Raw genomic sequence first — 24,508 nt, 5'->3', positions numbered from 1 at the left:
GATGTGGCTCAGTGATCGAGTGCTCCTAAGTTCAATATATCCCCCCCTAAAAAAGACAAAAACAAACTACAGTCAGCCCTTCAAGAATTCCACATTCTCAGGTTCAATCAGCTGAGGATATGGGAAAAAAATATTGTATCTGCACTGAATATGCAGAGATACTTTTTCCTGTCATTGTTCTTCAAAAAATACAATATATAACCCATTAACATAGCATTCATATTACCTTACTTATAATCAATCTAGAGACCATTTAAAGTATATTGAAGGTTTTGTGTAGCTTATATGCAAATCTATGCCATTTCATATAAAGAACTTAAGAATCCTCAGATTTTGGTATCCTTGGAGGTCCTGGAGCCAATCCCCTTTGAATACTGAGGGATGACTAGGTGGAATCTTGTGCAGTTCTTTTTCAGCAATGTGTTCCTCCTACCCCTAACATCATCATCATCACCTAGGAAGTTATTAGAAATGAAAATTCTCAGTCCACATCTCTCAGATCTACTCAATCAGAATTTCTGAAAATGGGGTCCAGCACTGTGATAAAACAAGTCTTACAGGTGATTCTGACCCATGTTGAAGTGTTATGGTGGTTTTAGTGTTGGTGGCAGTGGTGATGGTACTGGTGATTAACTATACTACTGAACTAACATCCCTAGCCTTTTTTTATTTTTTATTTTGAGATGGGAGTCTTGCTGGAAATGGGACCCAGCACTGTGATTGAACAAGTCTTTCAGGTGATTCTGATCCATGTTGAAGTTTTATGGTGTTTTTTTTTTTTGTTGTTTTTGGTGGTGGTGGTGGTGATGATGGTGGTAGTGGTACTGGGGATTAATTCAACCACTGAACTAATATCCCTAGACTTTTTTGAGAAGGGGTTTTGCTAAGGCTGGCCTCGGACTTGCAATCCTCCTATCTCAGTCTCCCAAGTAGCTAGGATTATAGACATGCAAAATCACACCAGATTCCATTGCTAAAGTTTGAGCGCCACTGTCTTAGAATAATGTTTCTGGAAATTTTGGTCTGGGAACATGTAGATCTCACCATCTCCTAGGAGTACTTGTCAAAAATGTAGAATATAATATCATAGATCTGGGATGGGATCCAGAAATCTATACCTATGCATGCTAACATTACAACCATTGTTTTTGAAACTAGATTCAACTTTTGGTGTCTGTTCTACAAGCAATTCACAATCTTTTCTCACAAAAGTAAGAAAGAAATAGCTCATTCTGTTCCACTCTCCCTTGTTCATTGTATGTCAGTCCCACTCATACGGACACTTTAATCTAGTTAATACACACAATTTATGCATTTCATTGTTTCAGGAGCTCTCTTTTTGTCACTAGTGGTACATTTTGATCTTATACTAAACCTTCAAAGCATCCTTTTAAGCTTCACAGCTTTGTAAATGGTTGAAAACATTTTCCAACAATGAATTAAATGAAAAATTTTAAATGTAGTCATAGTATTATTCTGCTCTTTTAAGGATTGACAAAAAAATTAATAATAATCATGGAGACTATGAGAGGAGAAGTGAAAGATAAATCCCCCTCTTTCTCCATAGTTTCCCTTTCTATAGTTCCATTTACCCACAGCCATCCCATGTCTGAAAATATTAAATGGAAAATTCTAGAAATAAACATTTTATAAATTTTAATGCTATTCTGAGTACAGTGATGAAATCTCATTCCATTCCACCTGAGGTTGTGTGAGTCATCCCTTTGTCCAATAAATCCACACGGTATACACTATGTACCTGTTAGTTACTTGGGAGCCATCTCAGTTATCAGATAAACTATTCTAGTGTTGCAATACTTGCATTCCAATAATCCACATTTTACTTAATAATGGTCCCAAAGTACAATAGTATTAAGGCAAAGGAGGCATCAGGGCACAAAACACAAAAGAACAGACTAACTCTGGCACTATGGGGCCACGCTGCAGGGGAAATAGGGAAAAGGCATGGTGATATACTGTATATAGGACTTGATATTATTCATATTATAGAATTATAGACATCCATCCGGGATCTTGGAACACATTTTCCATAGATGAGGGTTGACTACTGGACTTTCTATTTTATATACTTGAAGTGTCAGAAATATCACATTTTATTACTTTGATACTTGACACTGTATTTCCTTGATTCTAAAATGCCCTCTCATGTCTAACTATGCTGAAATTGGAGTGTTTCTTAAAATGAATGGTATGTCCCAGGTTAATTGGCAGTATTTTTTGCCTGCTTGTGATCATAAGTTAAAACAATGAATCTTAAAGTTAATAGTTAGTGAAAAAAAGCAACACAATAGTGGGTGCACAAGTATACAATTTTGATGGCTCACACCTTTTTTTTTTTTGGATATGTTTTCCTGAGTGCTTGAATCAGGGAAGATCTTAAATAGTATTACTTAACTGGGTAACTCCATAACTTATTGAGCAACTTCTGTGTACAACAAGGCACTGTGCTGTGAGGATGATGGAGGAATATAGGGGAGAAGATGGTCTCTGCTCCTATTTTCTCCGTTGGTTAAAGTGTCAGGGATATAGTTGAGGAATGACACTATCTTCATGCAAAACTCCCTTTATAAAAAGCCTTAGGATCCTGACCAATGACTTTGAACTGCAGCCCTCAGTGCCCTGGGTTGAGAGGCCCAGGGTTGCGGCTGAACTTTCCTACAAACAGCCTCTTTGGGGTACCCACTTCCTATTGCGGTCTAAAAGTCGCGCTCATCAGAGACTCTAAGCAAAATAAACTGAGTGCTCCTCCCTTCTGAGCCTCATAATCCAAGTCCCCTCAAGATCTCTTAGAGAGTTGCTGAGTGTCTCCTGCTCCAAGATTTGAATTATCCCAAGTCATAATAGCATTTAAGAAGGATTCTTAAAAAAAAAAAAAAAAAAAATTTTCCAGGGCGCTTCGCCCTGTGGACATCTCTTACCGTGGAGGTGCCAGAGCACCACCCGGTGCCCGTGGCATCCCCGAAGGTGGGCATCCAGGGGGCAGTGGGAGAGCACCTGTCCAGAGAGGAAGGCAGAAATTGCAGCCTTGCGGGAGGAAGGAAGGAGAAGCTGCACTTGGGTATGAGTTGGTTAGATAGGACGGTCGCAGTAGGCAGCGTGTCTGTGAAAAGAACAAGCATCGGACTATAAAATGTCTAATGCTGTGAAATAAAGAGAAAAGAAGTTTACATGTCACGAATTCTGTCCAAACATTTGGGGACACTCCTGTGACTACACTATAAACTTTTAAATCCATTATCCCTAAATTACAGAAACAGAAACAACTCCCGAGGTTTTAGCTAGACACCAAACTTCCCAAAGCAGCCACAGCGCTTGGCACGAGGTTCCATGCCCTGAGCGAGGAAGGAAAGTTTTGGCCGGGACCGCGGAGACCGCGATCTTTGGGGGCATCCTGGACACCACGGTCCCAGTCGGCGTGGTCGGGAGGTTTCTGACAGGCCAAGGGAGCAGCCTACGAGCTGCACGGGTCGCCCCAGGACCCCGCCATTCTGAGCCATTGACAGCCTCTCAGGGCAACGACGCTGGGAGGAGACCGTGACTTTTGGTCTCCCCAGCCTGGCAGTGGCACGGCCCGGGCCCGCGAAAAAGCGCGCAGGGCTGTGGTGCACAGTGCTGGAAGGGTTGACGGGGGTGGCGGAGGTTCAGTGCAGCTGGAGTGGGCGACAGCTAGGAGGCTCAGGATGCGCGCCGGGGGGCGCCACTCTGGAATAGCTCAGTTCGCGTGGCGCGCCGGGTCCCGCCCCCATCTCCGTCAGCGCCCGCCCTGCGCTCTCCCAGCTGCAGCCAGACACACCGCCCGCGGAGGACGCCCAAGTCTCTCTCTTCTTTTTGCCTCAGGAAGTCATCTGCCCTCCGGCACCAACCCGCAGCTCCACTCGGCCAGAAAAAAAGCAAGAGGGCCGAGCGGAGCGGAGCCAAACCGCCCGCAGCGAGGCAACTTCTAGGAGCAGCTCCGCGCGGAGCCGCGCCAGCCTCGGGACAATGGGGCCGCGGCGGCTGCTGCTGGTCGCCGCCGGCCTCAGTCTGTGCGGCCCCCTGCTGTCTGCCCGCATCCGAGGCCGCAAGCCAGGTGAGAGCAGCTGGGAGAGTGGGTCGGGCAGGAGATGGAGGGACTCTGATGCGGGTTACCTTGGTAAGAATTGCCCCTGTTCCTTCAGGGGTTGTCCCTGGCAGCAACCCCGCCTCAGTTTCCTTCAGAAACCAAACTGGCATTTAGGCTGAGATCCGGAGTCTCCCCTAGTGACATCTAGGCGGGACGTGCCACCCCAGCAAACCCCATTCTGGGCTCCGCCAATGCCCCTTTGGACTTGATTTTTGAGCAGTCTGCCACCGGGTGTTCGATAGGAAAGAGGGGGCCGATTCTCCTGGAGCGTTGCATTTGCTGTCATTGTGAGGCCTGTTTCTCCCGAGACCACCCCCCAAAACAAAGGGTCTCGCGTCGCTCCACCAATAAACGTTCCAGTTTCTTTGTACAAAGTGGAGAACCGCTCCCGCTGGAGTTTTGCTTTGTTGGAATGATTTTTTCTTGCACCTTGTTCTAGGGTTGGCCGGGTAGGGAGCGTGAGGTTGGGGGTGGGTGGGAAGGGGGAGTCTTGTAAAGAAAGCCCTAGGCACTTTTAGCAGACAATCTAGACCAGCAGTCCCCAGAAAGGCCTTGCCCCGGGGTATTCCGGAGGTTCTCTAGACTGGGGATAACACTGTAGCCACTGGCTGGTGAGGAAGACTTTGTTACCAGTAATCCCTTCTTTCCGGGTTGAGGAAATCGACCCCTCCCAAAACCAAGCTCCCTCTGACACTCAGAGGGATCAATTTTTCCTAACGGAATTTCTTTTCTACTGCAAGGATACGTTCCCCACGAATATATTTTTTAAATAATGTCTTCTTGAACAAATAAATACACTTGGTCCATTTATTTAGTTACATGTTTTCTATTCTCCTTCCCCTCAAACCAGGCAGTAGAGTTGTTTTCAGCCTACAAAGGAGTTAATTAGAAAGTAAGAAAAATGTTTTTAATTTCTTAATAGCGATAGTACTTCAGCAACTTTGGACTTTTTTTATGCAGAAGAAAATCTACTGGATTTTCTTGTTATCGGTGAAAGAAAGCGCACTCTGTATTCCTTCCACACATCAAGATTAAGAGGTGACAAAGACAGAGCATGTTCTCTGCTCTCCCTCTTTGTTCAGGGTATTTGAGGGGATGCTTTGGGGACAACTTAAGAGCTCAAAGTTTTGCAGCAACTAGCCATTCTGCTTGTGGAAAATATGAACATTACCACCAATGTGGGTGAAGCAAGAACTCCTGAAAAATTGTGGTGATCTATGATTACACATAACATTGTGTGATTTGCTCAATTTATTTTGGGACAAGCTCTTGACAGTATAAATTTTTGTTTGAGATTTGGGGCAAAGTACAGGGATACACAAGTGCCACATCCACAGTAACCATCCTTGTTCACAGTAGTCCCCCACTGAGGCTTTTGGTCCCTTTTAGGACATGAAGTTAAAAGCTGCCAGTTTCTGACCCACTTTTTTTACATTTTCTTGGAAGGGATGGTAGCGTACTAAGGGACAGCACTGATACAGATGGAGAACTGACTAAACATTGGCTAATTTATCCTTACTGGATTGTGGAACCATTTAGGGAGGGCGAAAAGAAAGCCAGATAGAAGGAAAAAAGGAGTATGTTTCAAGTCAATATCAAACCCTGGGCCAAGAGGAATTTCCTCTTAGCTTGTTTCGCTTCACCCTCACAAAAAAAAAAAAAAAAAAATAAGATAGGGGCTTATCCCCTTTTGCGTATTCCCAGAGACAGTGCCTTGCCAAATGGGAAAGAGAGGTATTGGAATGGTCTTCCCATGCTGAGTGTAGGCAGTTAGTGGGACTTTGTCTTTCGAGAGTTTAAAGTCACTAATAAAATCAAACAAAAATAGGTCTACTTCTTATATTATCACTGTGAACTGGCAGTTCTAAAAGTGTCTGTCATAAAATAGTGGTACAGGGACCTCTCCCACCAGCCAGCAATTCTTCCCTGGCCCTTGATAAGCCACAGCTGGGTTGCCAGCTTATTGCTCATGATCATCAGCTGTATGTGTTGACAAGGACTGTGAAACCCTTCCAGGACTGGCCTTGCCCACCAATCTGAGCTTTTCTGCAGTGTTTTTTTTTGTTGTTGTTGTTGTTTGTTTGTTTGTTTTGTTTTTGCGTTCCCTTGTCACTTTGTGGGTATCTCATTGACCAACTAAAACTATAACTTCCACTTGTCCCCATGCAGTCTAGAATAAAACGTTCATTCAGCAGATACTTGTTGAGAAACTTGTAAGTTCATTAAACATTTTACATTCCATTGGCCAAGTAATCTAAGTGAGATAATGTGAGTTGATTAAAGAGGGCCAGTGTCCAAGAGTGAAAAGGTGCTGTTTATGAATTTTGTAAGTTTAAAGTGTTCAAGAACACCTAGTGGCAACTGTGGTAGGTATTTTCATGTGCTGCTCTCCTACTCACGGGGTCAAGCCCAGGTCCTTTGCAGCTAGTAAGTATCTTTCCCCTGGCAAGATGGGTTCCCAGCCTCTGTTCAGCACCCCTATTACATATCCTCCACTTCACCAAGCCCTACTTTCTACTTCCTCCCCCAAGGAGCTATGCTTTCTCTGGCTTCTGTCCCCATTTCACCCTGTCTGGCCAGAACGCCCTCCTCATACCTCACATATTTGTCCTCAGTTAAAAACACGTGTCCTATATGAAGCATCTATCACAGCTGAAAGCTGCTGGGGTGTGTTACATAGACTACCTTACTTGTGGCACAACAACCTTTCAGGTAGATGTCATCCCCACTTTACAGGTAAGGACACTGAGACCCAGAATAGTAAGGTCAAAAGTCTAGTCATAAGTCTAGCAGAGACTTGTGGAACTGGGACTTGATCACAGGCCATTCTTTCATGAGTACAAGCTTTCCCTACTTCTCCCTACAGAGAGGGAACCATCTTATCTCCCAGCACCTCTTACAATACAGAAGTAACCCCATTGTGCTCCCAGTACCCCTAGAGGGTAGAGTCTGTACCCCAGTGACTTGGGAAGCCAGACCAAGCCCAGAGAAGAGTGGCATTTAGTAAACGATCATGCATGAACTGTGATATTCTGCCATTCACTTTTGCTAACCAATGGTAAGAAAAGCTATAAATAGACCCCTACTCTTGAAAATGCTAATCAATTGGCTGTTACTGAGAGGTGGTGATCCTGAGCCTTAACAGAAAGACCCAAAATTGGGCAGTGATTCTGCCTTAAGCAGACCAGAAAGCTCTATAAAGCATGAAGTGCTAAGTGATGTAGCTCAGTGGTATAGCACTTAGCCTGTATGAAGCCCTGAGTTCCATTTTTAGTACCACAGAAAGAAAAAAGAAATGGGGAAAAAAGCCCCTAACAGTAAGATTTCTTAGGAGCCAGCAAGGAATTTTCTACCCTAACATTTATTTACTTATTTATTTATTTACTTTGTGTGTGCACACACTTATGTGTGCTCTCTCTCCTCTTGTATTCCTTAGTGGCTTTGCCTTTATTTTTATAAGACATTGACATAGTATGTTGTCTCCTAATTTGCCCACTTTTACTTTGTATGGGGGAATTTTAGGGACCTGTTCTCAGTCCCCTTCCAAGGATTCTCTCATGATATCTCTGCTGGTTGCCTTTCCACTCACTTCATCTTCAGCTTCAGCATATCTGAGCCTTCATGTCTCAACCGTCCAGTGTGCTGTGAACACTAACTTGCTCTTTCTCAGCAGCTCTGAACTTTCCCCTTTTCCAAACTGCTTACGGCCATTCTCCTTCCCTGGACCCTTTCGCTCTTTCCCTCCCCCTCAGTCATTTCACCTCTGTGCCTATCACCCTCACACACTGGAGCTCAACTGGGGCTTGAGCAGAAGGACCCCAAGACAATAGGGTAGCAGGACCCTATTAGAAACCCTGACCCTCTTTTCCTTAGGTACTCCTTTCCCCTCCCTCTCCACCCCTCCTTTTTCCTTCCTTCCTGCCCTGTCTCCCGCCTTCCTTTATTTTTTTTAATTAGGGTAAAATTCCTATAACATAAAATAAACCACTTTAAAGTATACAGTACAGCAACATTTAATACATTTTCCATGTTATATAGCTACCACCTCTGCCTCGTCCTAAAATATTGTTATTGCACCAAAAAGAAACTCCATGCTCATTAAGCAGCCCCCCTTTTCCCTACTCTCTGGAAATGACCAATGTGCTTTTTGTCTCTATGGATTTACCCTTTATTGATATATTATATAAATGGAATCATAAAATATGGCATTTCTTGCCTGGGGAACTCCCCTTTCACTAGGTTTCATGAGTACCTGGGCTCCCCCTTCCATTGCAGATGCTACCAATGACACATAATTGCCAGGAAAGTCATTAGGAACCATGTCCTTGGTTTTATTTTTTAGTATGATGCCAGTATTAGGGACTCTGTAGTGTTAACATTCAAAATTTTCTGTTTCTTTCTTTTGTGGTTGCTTTAATTCTGCTTATTCCTCCCTCTTTCTTCTCCTTAGAGTTGTCAGTAAACAGTGTTTTCTATAGAGTGAGATGTTTTTCTGGGTTTAAGCTTTCCCTTCCCCAAACACTCTCCCTCACATTGACCCTGTCATGACAGAACTCATTGAAGTCAAGGTCCTCATCTTCTATCCCAAGGCAATCAATGAAGTTTTGTCACTTAAAATGCCATTACAGGGCTGGGGTTGTGGCTCAGCGGTCCAGTGCTCACCTAGTACAAGTGAGATCCTGGGTTCAATCCTCAGCACCACATGAAAATAAATAAATAAAATAAAGGTATTGTGTCCAACTATAACTAAAAGTTAAATATTTTTAAAAAATGCCATTACAGGCCTTTATAATTATATTTGATTTCAGAAATAACTAACCATTTGAAATGATAGGAATAATCTGCAATTTGCACTTGAAAACCAATTAAATTTATATAACTTTAAGAAAGGATACTATATAACCTATTTATATATTTTGAGTCTGATAAATTGGAAGTCAGATATTTTAGTACTATAGAAGTGTTTATCTTGGGTTTTTTTTTTTTTTTGCTATTCAACATAAAGAACTATAAGAAATGTACATTGTGAAGCAGTCAGGGTAAGTGTACAGTACATATGCTTAGATCATCATATGTATGTATGAGTATGAAACAAAAGTTTTACCAGACAGTTCTCACCTTTACTACATGATGTACATTCTGATATTTTCTACACTATTCTGTTTTTTAAAAGCATAACTGGAACTATATGAGTGTAATGGTACACACATATAGTTCCAGTTACTCAGGAGTCTGAGGCAGAAGGATTATTTATCCCGAGTTCAAGAATAAGCTGGGAAACATAGTGAAACCCCTGTCTAAAATTAAAAAAACAACAACAACAACAACAAAAAAAAAAAAACCAGGGCTGGAACTGTGGCTCAGTGGTAGAGCACTCGCTAGCATGCCTGAGGCACTGGGTTTGATCCTCAGCACCACATACAAACAAAGATGTTGTGTCTGCCAAAAACTAAAAAATGAATATTAAAAAAAAAAATCTGTGTCTCTCTCTGTCTCTCTTAAAAAAATAAAATGATACAGTTTAAAAAAAACATTCATTGCAACCTTATTAATTAATCAATTAATTTCATAGATACTACTATGTCTCTACCATAATTTAAAACATTTATTAAATGGGGGTTATAATGCAGCAAGTATTGTTCCTTGGTAGCAGAATCAAAAGCCTCATTAGCTTCACAAGAAGAACTCGGCTTTCCCCAAAGTGCTGTTTGTGATTGTTCCTATCATATTTCTAGGACCTAATGTATTTGAGCTCAAGTTACAAACTGCAGAAGGGTGGGTTAGAGGGTGGAGACTGATGGAACCCTGGAAGAACAGGTGATCAGTAATAACCTTGAATGTGAATTAGTTTTCCTTTCAGCTTGCTGTCTTGTTGGAGAGTGGAGAACTCAGGAGCTGTAACTCTGGGTGGAGAACAGACCTGGAGGGATGGGGAAAACCAGGGAATGAGTGGTTTCTGGGAAGGCCTGCTAGCATCCTAACCCCAGGTCTGGCTCCTGCCTCCAGCCACCAAAGGCAAGGAACCCATACACTTCCCTTATGTGTCCTTATGGGAACTTGTATAACATATTGTTTCTGCTATGTCCTTGAATACACCTACATTTATTTCCTGTACCCTTCCCACTCCCAGCTTCCTCCTAGGCTTGCTCGCCTGGGCTTCCAGAGGAACCCCTGCTCCTGGATGTGGCTTGGCGGGGAGAGGCAGGCTCCTTTAGTGGCAGCCCTATCTTGGCCCTGAAGCCAGTGTTTACTGAATTCTACCTCTAGTTGTCCTTTTTTTGCAGCAGAGATTTTTGCTCACTCACTGTTCTTGCTTCTGCCCCATCTAGAAAATACTTTAAAGATTTGTTTTTCTTTGTTCATGTCCTTGAACATCTCCACACATTTGTCCTGTCTGTAAAGGCTGAATTGTTGGCATGTGGTTGGTATGGAGCCAAGGTCAGCAGGATTCTAGAATGCCCAGGCAACAACTATGGGCACCACTGCCAGGAATCATACACATATCCTCACCCTACCTGCTATAGCTAAAAGGATTGGCAGATTCATTTGTTTGGTGAAATGGTATGAGGGAAAAAAAAGGGTGCTATTTTAGATGTAGGTTATAAATCAAATGTTTTAAAGAGAGAGGATGGTTCTCTATGGTCAGAGGGTATAAGCTTTGGAGCTAGGCAAATCTAAGTTCAAATTCTGGCTCCTCTGCTTATTAGCAGTGTGACTTCGAATTATTTTCTTAGCCCTTTTGTGCCTCCATATTGTCATTTATTAAATGGGGGTTATCATGCTTATTTCATAATATTACATGATATAAGGTCAGTGAAGCATATTGTCCTAGTAGATATTCAACAACTGTTAGTGGGTTTTTTTTTCATACACCAATTTCTCTATATTCCAAAAAAAGGCTTTGAAGAGTTGGTATCAATTGAATTCTCCAAATGTAAAATTATGCTCATGAAAACATTTTCCCTTCAGAACTAAGATAAAAGAAAAACAAAACCAAAAATCTTTACCCTTAATTTTTAGTGATAGATAAATAGCCTAAAATATTTGCTTTGATTTTTTAAAATTTAATGTGAAAGTTATCAAACTTACTTCAAAATGAGCAATGTAATTAACCTCCCATTACCATTATCCAGCTACAACATAATTTACATATGCCCAGTCTTGTTTTACCTATTCCCTCCTTTATTTTTCCTCCTCCTTCAACCAGAGAATTTTAATTTTTTGTATGAATTTTTAAAATTAATTTTTATATATGACAGTGGAAAGCATTACAATTCATACATATGGAGCACAATTTTTCATATCTCTGGTTGTATACAAAGTATATTTACACCAATTCATGCCTTCATACATGTACTTTGGATAATGATGTCCATCACATTCCACCATCATTTCTAACCCTCTATCCCCTCTCTTTCCCCCCAATCCCTCTGCCCTATCTAGAGTTTGTCTATTCCTCCCATGCTCCCCCTCCTTAACCCACTATGAATCAGCCTCCTTATATCAGAGAAAACATTCAGCATTTGGTTTTTCAGGATTGGCTAACTTCACTTAGCACTATCTGCTCCAACTCCATCCATTTACCTGAAAATGCCATGATTTTATTCTCTTTTATTGCTGAGTAATATTCCACTGTGTATAAATGCCACATTTTTAAAAATTTATTCATCTACTGAAAGGCGTCTAGGTTGGTTCCACAGTTTAGCTATTGTGAATTGTGAGTTGTGCTTCTGTAAACATTGATGTGGCTGTTCCCTGTAGTATGCTGTTTTTAAGTCCTTTGGGTATAGACTGAGGAGAGGGATAGTTTGGTCAAATGGTGATTCCATTCCCAGTTTTTCAAGGACTCTCCATACTGCTTTCCATATTGGCTGCACTGATTTGCAGTCCACCAGCAATATTTGAGTGTACCTTTTTCCCCACATCCTTGTCAACACTTATTGTTGTTTCTCTTCATAATAGCTGCCATTCTGACAGGAGTCAGATGAAGTTTTAATTTTGATTTGCATTTCTCTAATTGCTAGATATGTTGAGCATTTTTTCATATATTTGTTGATTGATTGTATATCATCTTCTAAAAGGTATCCAGTTCCTTGGCCCATTTATTGACTGGGTTATTTGGGGGGTTTTTTTGGTGTGAAGTCTTTTGAGTTCTTTATATACCCTGGAGATTAGTGCTTTCTCTGATGTGCATGTGGTAAAAATTTGCTACCATTTTGTAGGCTCTCTCTTCACCTCATTGTTTCTGTTTCTGAGAAGAAGCTTTTCAATTTGAATCCATCCCATTTATTTATTCTTGGTTTTAATTCTTGCACTATAGGACTCTTATTAAAGAAGTTGGGGCCTAATCCAAGATGATGAAGATTAGACACAGGGTCTCTGGTTTAGTTCTATTAGAAACAGAGTCTCTGGTTTAGTTCTTAAGTCTTTGATCCACTTTGAGTTGAGTTTTGTGCATAGTGAAAGATAGGGGTTTAATTTCATTTTGTTGCATATGGATTTCCAGTTTTCCCAGCACCATTTGTTGAAGAGACCCTCTTTTCTCTAATGCATGTTTTTGGCACCTTTGTCTAACATAAGATAATTGTAATTTTATGGGTTAGTCTCTGTGTCCTCTATTCTGTACCATTGTTCTACCAATCTGTTTTGGTACCAATACCATGCTGTTTTTATTACTATTGCTCTGTAGTATAGTTTAAGGTCTGGTATAGTGATGCCACCTGCTTCACTCTTCCTGCTAAGGATTGCTTTAGCTATTCTGGGTCTTTTATTTTCCCAGATGAATTTCATGATTGCTTTTTCTATTTCTAAGTTGAATGTCATTGGGATTTTGATTAGGATTGCCTTTGGTAATATGGTCATTTTTATAATATTAATTCTGCCTATCCAAGAGCAAGGTAGATCTTCCCATCTTCTAAGGTCTTCTTTGATTTTTTTCTTTAGAGTTCCATGGTTTTCATTGTGTAGATCTTTCACCTCTTTTGTTAAGTTGATCTCCAAGTATTTTATCTTTTTTGAGGCTATTGTAAATGAGGTAGTTTTCCTTTTTTCCCTTTCAGAGGATTTGTCACTGATATACAGAAATGCCTTTGATTTATGGGTGTTGATTTTATATTCTGCTACTTTGCTGAGTTTATTTACTTGTTCCAGAAGTTTTCTGGTGGAACATTTTGGGTCTTCTAGGTATAGAATCATATCGTCAGCAAATAGTGCTAGTTTAAGTTCCTCTTTTCCTATGTGTATTCCTTTAATTTCTTTCGTCTAATTGCTCTGGCCAGTGTTTCAAGAACTATGTTAAATAGAAGTGGTGAAAGAGGATATCCCTGTCTTGTTTCAGTTTTTAGAGGGAATGTCTTTAATTTTTCTCAATTTAGAATGATGCTGGTCTGGGGCTTAGCATAGATAGCCTTTATGATGTTGAGATATGTTCCTGTTATCCCTAATTTTTCTAGAGTTTTGAACATGAAAGGATGCTGTATTTGTCAAATGCTTTTTCTGCATCTATTGAGATGATCATATGATTCCCCACCCAGAGAATTTTAAAGTAAATCTCAGACATCATATCATTTTGCCTCAAATACATCAGTACATATCTCTAGAGATTAGATTAGAACTCTTTTTTTTTCATAAATGCAGTACTATTAGAACACCTTAATATCATCTAATATTCAGTATATGTCCAAATTTTCCTGATGTCTCATAAATGCCTGCCACAGTTTGTTAGTTCAAATCAGCATCAAAGCTGGGAATAGAGGCGCATGCCTGTAATCCCAGCAACTTGGGAGGCTGATGCAGGAGGATCACGAGTTCAAAGCCAGTCTCAGCAAAAGCAAGGTGTTAAGCAATTCACTGAGACCCTGTCTTGAAATAAAATACAGAATAGGGTTAGGGATGTGGTTTAGTAGCTGAGTGCCCCTGAGTTCATTCCCCATATAAAAAAAAAAAATCAGAACCAAAGAAGGTCCATTTTTGCATTTTATCCTTATGTCTCAAAAATTTCTTAGTCTATAACTGTCTCCTATTCCCCAGTTCTTTTTTTTTGGGGGGGGGGGGCCTGTACTGGTGATCAAACCCAGGGTTTAGCACATCCCTACCCCTTTTTTAATTGTTGTTTATTTATCAAATAAACTGGGCCATCTGTCTCAGCTCCTACATACCAGATCTGGTGACTGCAAATTGAACTTATGGATCTTAACATATGTAGTATTTCAATTCACTTCCACCATTATTATTTGGGTGATCAAATGGTCACTTCTTTGGCCCATGGGATCCCCTTTGGTTTGACTTCACAGTCTTTCTAACCTAACCCTAATATTCTTTGAAGATATTGAAGACTTATCTTGTGTATTTCCCACTCCAGATCTGAAACCAGCCATTTCTTTAAGGAGCCCTAGTTCTTACCAGTGGAGAGTGGTATTTGTTTGATTAGAGGGAGTGGAACATTCCGGCAATGCTGCTGTTTTCCACTTGATGGAGTTTGTATGTTTTTATTATGTTTCCAGCATCCTCCTCTTCATTTCTCTTTAGACTGTGTTGTTTCACGTTTGAAAAGTGCAGATCACAACTGACCTGCTCTTTGTGGGAATGTGGTCAGGGTCCTAGGACTTCTGCTTGGTTAATTCCCCAAAAGCATGAGCTCTGTGGGACAGAACTCTGAGTCACAGCCAGGGCCAGCTGTTGTGGGCATGGTATCAATCCCAGGATCAAATGGGACATTGAAAGAGCATTTAGTCACCACTCTGCTTCCAAGCCAGATTTCATCAAAGCCAGAACAGGCATTGTCTGACTCACAAATTTTAAGTCTTTAGAGTTGGTTCATGTTTAGGTTAGTAATTTGCTGTCTTCAATAATAAAACTACTGTACAGTGGGGTGTGATGGCACACCTATAATCCTATCAATCCCAAGGCTTGAAGCAGGATGATCACAAATTAAAGGCCACCCTCAGCAACGTAGTGAGACACTGTCTCAAAATAAAATTTAATAAAAGTGGAGCTAGGATGTAGCTCAGTGGTGGAGGGCTTCTGGGTTTAAGCTCCATTGCCACTAAAACAACAACAAAAGCACTCTAGAAGCATTTAGAGAACCTGTATTCGGGAAGCATAGTGAGAAGTATGAGAAATGATTTCAGGACTGTGTCCCTTTGTGTGTGTGTGTGTGTGTGTGTGTGTGTGTGTGTGGTGAAACCATAGCTTAACAAAAAGCACAGATGAATTACAAGTGCTTTCAGCTTACTGACATTCACTTTCTTCTTGACTGCTGAGCTGTACAAGAACAGTAAGGAAAGGAGATATGCAAACTTGAATTTCAGCCTGGGAAACTTGAGCTAGTTGAAAGTACCTAGTCACCTTACTTGGTTTGGAATTTTTTGTTGTTGTTGCTGTTGTATATGTATATTTTTTTGGAGGGGGAGATTTTGGCCCTCTTTAATTTCACAAAAATATAAAATATCAAACCTATAGTAAAAAGGTAGCACCTTAACCAGTGATATTTAGTCTAGGGATTACGCATTCCTCCTGGGTTCTAGCTTATCCACATTGGGTGTTTCCATGGGTATAATGTTCCTGTCATAAACACTGCATTGCCCAACAAATACATATTACTAAACACAGAATGAAGCCAAATAACAATTTTATTTTCAGACTCAGTGTTAGTATCTAAGAAACTTAGGAGTATTCAGTAGTTTTCAAATCATATCACTCTTCAAGGTATCAGCTTGATTCACATGTGTGTGTGCACAGAGATGTGCATGTTCATGTGTAATTTTTTCCTCTCCGTATCACAAAAATCCTCAGTCTGGTCAGGCTTACAAAACTGCAGTGGCAAGTCACATTCTCTTAAGGTTCCTCTGATCAGTGTTTCATGGATACATGTCTTTGTGGTATTAAAGTGCCAGAACCCATTCATTTTTTTCGTTCAGCTCCTACACGTTCATCACGACCTTAAGGGTAGCTTCACATTCCACAGTGGCTATCAAATGTTAGGGTCAAGGTGAATACAGAGGAAATTAGTTGTATCACAGAGGAAAACAAGTGATGCATCTAGAAAAGGTGTAAATTTGAAATTTTGATTTATAGCTTAGAACCCTAAGGTACATACTTTTTATTTGATATTTTTTTTTAGTTGTAGATGGACACAACTAAAACCATATTCCACATCTCAGGGTGGTACTAAGAATCCAACCAGTGCCTCACATGTACTAGGCAAGCACTCTACCACTGAGCTATATATCTCCAGCTCCCTAAGGTATACATTTTACAAACCTGTCCATTCCCTAATCATGTGAAAAAATTAAATATTGCTAAATAGGGAGCAAGGGAATTCTAGACTCTGTTGGAGGGGCAGGTACTGGGGATTGAACCCAGGGGCACTTAACTACTGATCACATTGCCAGTCCTTTTCATTTTGTTATTTTGAGACAGGGTCTTGCTAAGTTTCTGAGGCTTGTCTCAAACTGGCAATCCTCTTGCCTCAGCCTCCCAAATCGCTGGGATTATAACTGTGCACCACCATGCCCAGCCAGACTTTCTTTTAACTTAAAATAGTTGAGTAAATAAACAGTCGCGTCTAAAAGCCTACTACATGGAAGTGGGAGAAAGATAATAATAGTTTCTTATGTTGCTTAATTTTTGTAGTTTTCGAAGTAAGTTCATGTTCTATTTCACATGGGTTGATCCAGCTGCCAGATGTGTAGCCCAGATAGGTGTGTTGGAATCGCATTTTAATGATTCTGAGCTGAGTTCAGAGAGCTTAAGTGGCTCCTAGCAGAGCCAGTATTAGAATGCAAATATTAATAGGAATAATTCTTATCCTTGAGGAGCTATCTTGAGGCATATATACTGAAATGTGTCACTGGAAACAATTGACCTTTCCCTGTTGTTACAGAACAAGGGCCCACCAAGAAGCCAAAGCAGCCACAGAGGTCCTCTTCTGCCATTTCTTGTACTCTCACTGGAAAGATTTCAGACGTGTTACTCTGAGTAGGCATGTCTTTATTAGAAGGGATAGGAAAAGTGGGGAGAGAAACACTCTTAAGGAAGAGAACAGGTCCTTTCAGAGAGGTAGGGCATGACTTTCCTGCCCTCCTGTTTTATTGGGGGGTCTCAGGGAAGTTTCCAGAGAGTCCTGCCCCAAGACTACCTCTTGACTTCTGACAACAGGATTGGGTCAGACTTCGAAGGCCCCTTTGTGCATGGTATTGCCCCCATGGAAGGAAGATTTTACTATTGTAATGACATGCTAAAGATCCAGGGCAACTCTGGGTCACTTTGGCCTACATTGGCCCATTCTAGTTGAAACTTGTTCTTATAGATTTATGTGATTAGGGGGAATTATCCTGTCACCCTGAGATGTGGAATATGGTCTATGTAAAGGACATAGCAGTCCCATCTCCCCACCCCTCTGCTTCTGGGTAATCTGTGTTCTTTTTGTCAGCAGGGAGGAGTCTTTCAGGTAATAGATTATTCTTGAGGAACATAACATATCCCATTGACATAAGCCAGGCAGGGCTGCAAGTAAATTGTTTTTGGAGACAGAGCATGTGGGGGCCAGTACAGTAGGTCCAGTTCATAGAATGATCCCCTTAATCGTATGTTCCACATTACTCACATCTATTACCTGTCACCCATGACCAGTTTCCTGCCAGGCTCTCAGGGGACCACAAAGGACCTTGCTAAGGTAGTTTGACCTCAGCTTCTCACTGCCATGTTACTATCTCTGAGTTGATACTACTCTAGCTTTGCCCTTCATTTTGTAAATTGATGTTGACATATTTTATTTTATTTTCAACTTCCATTTGTTAGTTAATTTTTGGTATTTCCTATTTTTTAATTTGTTTTGGTCAAAAGTTTACATCACTGAATATAGTTGTGATACATTTAAAATTCTTACTTGGGGTTTCCGTTGATTGTTCTTTTTACTTGAGAATGGGTCATCTTTTATTGATTCTTTTCTATTTTCCTTTTTTATTAATAAAAATCATAAATATTTGTTGTATATAACATGATGTTTTGAAATATGTATACATTGTGGAATGGCTAAAACGAGCTAATTACCATATGAATTACGTGACATACTTAACCATTTTTTTGTGGTGAGAACAATTATAATCTACTCTTGAAACTTTCACATGTACAATACATTGTTGTTAACTATAGTCATCATGTTGTACAAAAGTTCTAGAACTTTCTATCTCACTGAAATTTTATACCTTTGACCATTTCTCCCCAGCCACTCCCTAATCCCCACCTCATCTCTCAGTTCCTGGTAACCACCATTCTCCTGTCATTGAATTTAACCCTTTTAGATTCCACATATAAGGGAAATCATGTAGTTATTTGTCTTTCTGTGTTTGGCTTATTTTACTTAACAGTGTTCTCCCAGGTTCATCCATATTGTTCCAAATAACACACTTCCCTTCTTTGTAAAGTATTACCAGTATGCTTTTATGTACATACACCATATTTTCTTTATCCATCCATCTGTCAGTTGACATTTAGCTGGATTCCATATATTGACTACAGTGAATAATGCTGCACATGGATGTGCAGATATCTCCTGGACATACTGATTTCATATCCTTTGGTTATATGCTCAGTAATAAGATTGCTGAATCATATTGTAGCTCTATTTTTAAGTTTTTGGGGAACCTCCATACTGTTTTCCATGATGATTGGACTAATTTACATTTCTAACAGTAGAGTACAGGAGTTCTCTTTTCTCTACATTCTTGCCAACATTTGTTATCTTTCATTTTTTTTTTTTCGTGACGACTATTATAACAGATATTAGAAGGGGGGAATATCTCATTGTGGTTTTAATTTTCACTTCCCTGATGATTAGTGATGTTAAGCAGTTTTTCATAAGCTTTATGTCATCATTAAAGAAATGTTTATTCAATTCTTTTTTCCATTTTATTTATTTATTTATTTATTTATTTTTTAATGTTGGTTGTTCAAAACATTACATAGTTCTTGATATATCATATTTCACATTTTGATTCAAGCGGGTTATAAACTCCCATTTTACCCGTATACAGCTTGCAGAATCACATCAGTTACACTTCATTGCTTTACATATTGATAAACTCATGTCTGTTGTATTCTGCTGCCTTTCCTATCCTCTACTATCCCCCCTCCCCTCCCCTCCCCTCTTCTCTCTCTACCCCCACTACTGTAATTCATTCCTCCCCCTTGTACTGTTTTCCCTTTCCCCTCACTTCCTCTTGTATGTAATTTTGTATAACCCTGAGGGTCTCCTTCCATTTCCATGCAATTTCCCTTCTCTCTCCCTTTCCCTCCCACCTCTCATCCTTGTTTAACGTTGGTCTTCTTCTCGTGCTCTTCTTCCCTAGTCTGTTCTTAGTAACTCTCCTTATATCAAAGGAGACATTTGGCATTTGTTTTTTAGGGCTTGGCTAGCTTCGCTTAGCATAATCTGCTCTTCACATTATGTTTTTCATCCATTCTGTAAGTTGTCTCTTTATTGTTGATTGTTTTCTTTGCTGTGCAGAAGCTTTTTAGTTTAAAGACATCTTATTTGAATATTTCTGTTTTTGTTGTTGTAGTCTTGGAGTCGTATCTATAAAAGCATTACCTAGAATAATGTCATGGAGCTTTCTATGTTTTTCTTCCAGTACTTTTATAGCTTCAGGGCTTAGGTTGAAATCTATTTTGAGTTTGGTTTTGTATATGGCATGAGATAAGGGATTCAGAGTTTATCATTTTTATCTAAAAGATGGTTAGGTCTGGTAGAACCTCCCAGTTCTTCTTATCATGATTTTGGATTGTATTCTGGATAATGTTGTGCTATGAAGACTCTGGATTTTGTTATAATCCTTCAAAGAGAATTAGTGCTTTTGCCTTAGTGGTCAGTTAATTTGACTAGATCCAGACTGCAAACTGTCTTGAGCAGACACTCAAATATCACTTCAGTTCTTTTCTGTTTATGAAGGTTACCTTGCATGTACCCTACACATGCAAATTTCAATGGTCAGCTAAAGCAGAAGACAGAATTTACACTAGAATTTAGGGTTTCCCCTCTTTAGCTTTCTCCTTTCTGGGATTCTCTTTTAACTTTACAGTGTCTATAGAACTTCTTCTGATCAACCATCTATGTATTGGGATTTCCACGGACTCCTCCTCAGTTTCAATTAATTTGCTAGAATGCCTTACAGAACACACAGAAATGTTTTAATTATGTTTTCCCATATGTTACAAAGGATATTACAAGGATACTGATGGAAGCCAGATGGAAGAGATACATAGGACTAGTCTTGTGGGAAGGGGCTTGGAGCTCCCACATCCTCTTCCTTCAATCATGGCTTAATCCTTCCCTGTGACCAGCCCCCATCCAGAAGCTATCTAGGAGCCATTAAGGACAAGTCAGCTCATTAGCATACAAAAGACATTCTTATCACTTTAGAGATTCCAAGAATTTTAATAACTGTGTACTAGGAGGAAATGGGAGGGTGACCAAACATGTATTTCACAATATCACAGACACTGACTTTGGCCATTTCTCAAGCTAAAAGTCACTAAAAATATGAACCTGGTGCCACCCTTTCCTCCAAGATTTATCCATTCTTTCCTCCACCCTCTCTTTCTACCATCCTGTGAACCAAAAAGCTCTCAGGCCATTGATGGTGGTGTTGGGGAGAGTGCAGAGTTTTATCATTTTTATCTAAGGGTTGGTTGGATATGGGGGACCTTACAGAGCCATCCAGGAAACAATATTTGTTTTTCTGTTGCATTATGCCTTTCTGTGTAAAGTTTTGTTTGCAGGAAGGGTACTCAAGCTTGGAAAACAAAATTTAAAAAGTCTCTATACTTGGACAGCTTCCAGCCAAGTTTTAAATCCTCTAACATCATTCTCAGAGACCTACATGTCCAGCCTCTGTTGTGAGCAATAGAGCCCTTCCTCTTTTTCCTCTGTGGTTTCTCTCTTCCCACCTTAGCTTCCCAAGGTCCAACAAAGGCTCTTTGTCCAAGACTCCCCAGTGACAGGATTTTAGCAAAGCTTCTTGGAAGGAAAAGCTTATCGAATTTCCTCTGCTAAGTGTTGCTTTTCTCTGATTGACATTTCAAATGGATGTTTGTGTGTGTGTGAAAGAGAGAGATAAAAGGAAGACTGCACAGCTCAGCCTTTATTTTGACTTCTGGTTGCTATTGTAGTAAGTCTGGTTGGCCTGGCATGTGCCTTGAGGCATGTAGCATTCTAGAGAAAAGCCAAGGTACTTGCCTGGTGTGAATGGCTGAGAACATACTGCTGTGCTGACCTCCTCAAGAAGGAGGCAGGATGATGACTAAGGTGATAGATATCTCATGGTTTTATGAGGAGATAACCTGAAGGACTGTGGTTAGGACCCAGATATACATGAGAGGTTTGGGCATACTACTATGTAAGCAAACTAAATATAGAAGAGGTTAACTACAGTCACATGGATAATAGTCTTAGAATTGGGAGTCCTGGGTCAATGTGTTGCATGCTCTGTAGCATTTAAGAATTCCCCTCCACTTTCCTTGTGGAGGATTTCACAGGATGGCACAAACTAACTGGTGAAAATGTGTACCTGAAAGCATATGGAGAGAAGAGTATTCATAGAAGCTAATTGTGTGATTTGCATATGCGGACAGAAGGTCGTACAGAAGATAATACTGTTAGATTCCTTCATGTCAGGGACCTTTCTGAAAGTATATCATTCACCTGAGTTCCTTTGGGGCACGCAGTTTTAAAAATATTAGCTTCTATCAAAACACAACATGACACAAAATTTTGAGTTATCTTATTCTCTAATATAAAACCTATTGTCTATCTGTGCATGAACTGATCTTTACCACCCCCTCTGCTAGGAAGAAAACAACAAACAAAAGCAAAATGTATTCTTTACATGCCTCTTTTGCCTTTTGAGTTTATTTATTTTTAAAATTTCTATTTTTCAGAGTCACAAGCAACAAATGCTACTGTGAATCCCCGGTCATTTTTTCTCAGGAATTCCAATGATAGATTTGAAATCTTCCCATTGGGAGAGGATGAAGAGAAAAATGAAAGTGCATTAACGGAAGACAGATTCGTCTCCCTCAATAAAAGCAGTCCTCTTCAAAAACCACCCCCTGTGTTCATCTCGAAAGATGCCTCAGGATACCTGACCAGCCCCTGGCTGACTCTCTTTATCCCTTCTGTTTACACCTGCGTGTTCATCATCAGCCTTCCCCTAAACATCATGGCCATTGCTGTGTTCATCCTGAAGATGAAGATCAAGAAGCCAGCCGTGGTGTACATGTTACACCTGGCCACAGCAGATGTGCTGTTTGTGTCCGTGCTGCCCTTTAAGATCAGCTATTACTTTTCGGGCAGCGACTGGAAATTTGGGTCTGAAATGTGTCGCTTTGCCACTGCAGCGTTTTACTGTAACATGTACGCCTCCATCATGCTCATGACGGTCATAAGCATTGACCGGTTCCTGGCTGTGGTGTATCCCATCCAGTCCCTCTCCTGGCGCACTCTGGGAAGGGCTTCCTTCACTTGTCTGGCCATCTGGGCTATGGCCATCGCAGGGGTGGTGCCTCTCCTCCTCAAGGAGCAGACCACCCAGGTCCCGGGACTCAACATCACCACCTGTCACGATGTGCTCAATGAAACCCTGCTCGAAGGCTTTTACGCCTATTACTTCTCAGCCTTCTCGGCTGTCTTCTTTTTTGTGCCGTTGATCATTTCTACAGTCTGCTATGTGTCCATCATCCGATGTCTTAGCTCTTCAGCTGTGGCCAACCGGAGCAAGAAGTCTCGGGCTTTGTTCTTGTCTGCTGCTGTCTTCTGCATCTTCATTCTCTGCTTTGGACCCACAAATGTCCTCCTGATTATGCATTACTTATTCCTCTCTCATAACCCCGCCACAGAGGCTGCCTATTTTGCTTATCTCCTCTGTGTCTGTGTCAGCAGTGTGAGCTGTTGCATTGATCCCCTGATCTACTACTATGCTTCCTCTGAGTGCCAGAGGCACCTCTATGGTATCTTATGCTGTAAAGAAAGTTCTGACCCCAACAGTTACAACAGCAGTGGTCAGTTGATGGCAAGTAAAATGGATACGTGCTCTAGTCACCTGAATAACAGCATATACAAAAAGCTGTTAACTTAGGAAAAGGAACTGCTGGAAATTGGTGTGAAATGTGTTGCTTTGCCACTACAACATTTTACAGTAATATATGTATGCCTCCATCATGTTCATGACAATTATAAACATTGACTTAAAAAGAGAAGGTTAGAAAGCAGATAACCTGGGGATTCTATTAGTCCCTTGAAAAACTACTTCACCGTCTAAAACAACCAATGTATGATTTGCATGTCTGCTTCCTAAGAGAGCCATCAAGCATATATGTTGTTTAATTGTCAGAAAAGGTAACAGGAAGAGAAAACAGTGTTACTCCAAGGGATTATTGCCTGCCAGTGCTACAATTACTAAATGTCACTTTTTGATATATCTAGGTGACTTATATGTGTACATATATGCACAAATACATATTATTTGCAGTGCAGTATGATATAGGCACTTGGAAACTCACATTTTCTTCCCAGCAATTATGGAAATAATCTCTGACTTAAAATGGAAAACATCTAGGTTGGTATACTTTAGCCCTGGACATCTAAAGATATCCATCAATAGTGAGAAATTCCATAGTTTGGACTTTACAACTTTTGCAAATAAGTGCATTTTGAAATTGTTGGGAAACAATATGTAAGTCATGGAAGGATAAAGTTTGGTATTATCTCTGTGTAGAAAAGTTTACTATTTTTCATTTCAAATGTATCATAGTTTGAATTCTTGTCGAAAATTATCAAAAAAGATGAAAAGCCCATTTTGATATGGGTAGCATTTTTGATGTTTTATACACAGACTATGTGAACCAAAATGAGCATAAATCCCACTAGTGAATAAACTGCCTTTTATGCAGCCCACACTGAGAGCTGCACATGTCCACCCCATGGAGGACACCAAGCAGCAGAAAATGGCAGAGCTGCACATTGGCCAGAAACCTCCAGGTAAGCCTCCCAGAGAGCAGAAACTGGAGACCACCACACTCACTCCATTTTCCTGGGGCACTCCCAAGGGCTAGCTGTGAACTGATCACATCTATAGGAAATCCGCAAAGCAGGATGGACATCCTGGGAGGTAGTAACTATGAAAGGCTTTTCTGCCCCTCTTAGGAACAGAGAAGGAAGGCATGCTCATGTCAAGAAGATGTCTTGCAAGGTTGGCTCTCATACAGAGGCACCTAGCCACTCTGATAGGTACCAGGCCTACAGAATATATAAGACTAAGATCTTGCTCAGAAAAGCAATGCAGAAGGCACATAGCTAGATTGTGATATACATGTAATAAATATGTCCTA

General features: G+C 40.6%; 1 protein-coding gene across 1 annotated transcript; it reads left to right on the top strand.

Annotated features, from left to right (window-relative positions):
* Window positions 1-3,792: 3,792 nt before the first annotated feature.
* On the top strand, window positions 3,793-23,722 carry F2r (coagulation factor II thrombin receptor). Its single transcript, XM_026404109.2, has 2 exons — window positions 3,793-4,090; window positions 22,061-23,722. The coding sequence occupies exons 1-2, from the start codon at window positions 4,003-4,005 to the stop codon at window positions 23,254-23,256; spliced, it is 1,284 nt and encodes a 427-aa protein (XP_026259894.1). The 5' UTR covers window positions 3,793-4,002; the 3' UTR covers window positions 23,257-23,722.
* Window positions 23,723-24,508: the final 786 nt, after the last annotated feature.

This window comes from Urocitellus parryii, chromosome 1, assembly GCF_045843805.1.
Source record: "Urocitellus parryii isolate mUroPar1 chromosome 1, mUroPar1.hap1, whole genome shotgun sequence".
Classification (NCBI taxonomy): domain Eukaryota; kingdom Metazoa; phylum Chordata; class Mammalia; order Rodentia; family Sciuridae; genus Urocitellus; species Urocitellus parryii.
Note: the sequence above shows the minus strand (reverse complement) of the source record. Positions and strands in the feature narration are given on the sequence as shown.

What these genes read in the sequence shown, in the direction of transcription:
- F2r (XM_026404109.2), top strand. Translation starts at nt 4,003, where the DNA reads ATGGGGCCGCGGCGGCTGCTGCTGGTCGCCGCCGGCCTCAGTCTGTGC. An exon ending in CATCCGAGGCCGCAAGCCAG is followed by an intron (nt 4,091 to 22,060) that starts GTGAGAGCAGCT and finishes TCTATTTTTCAG; the next exon opens with AGTCACAAGCAACAAATGCT.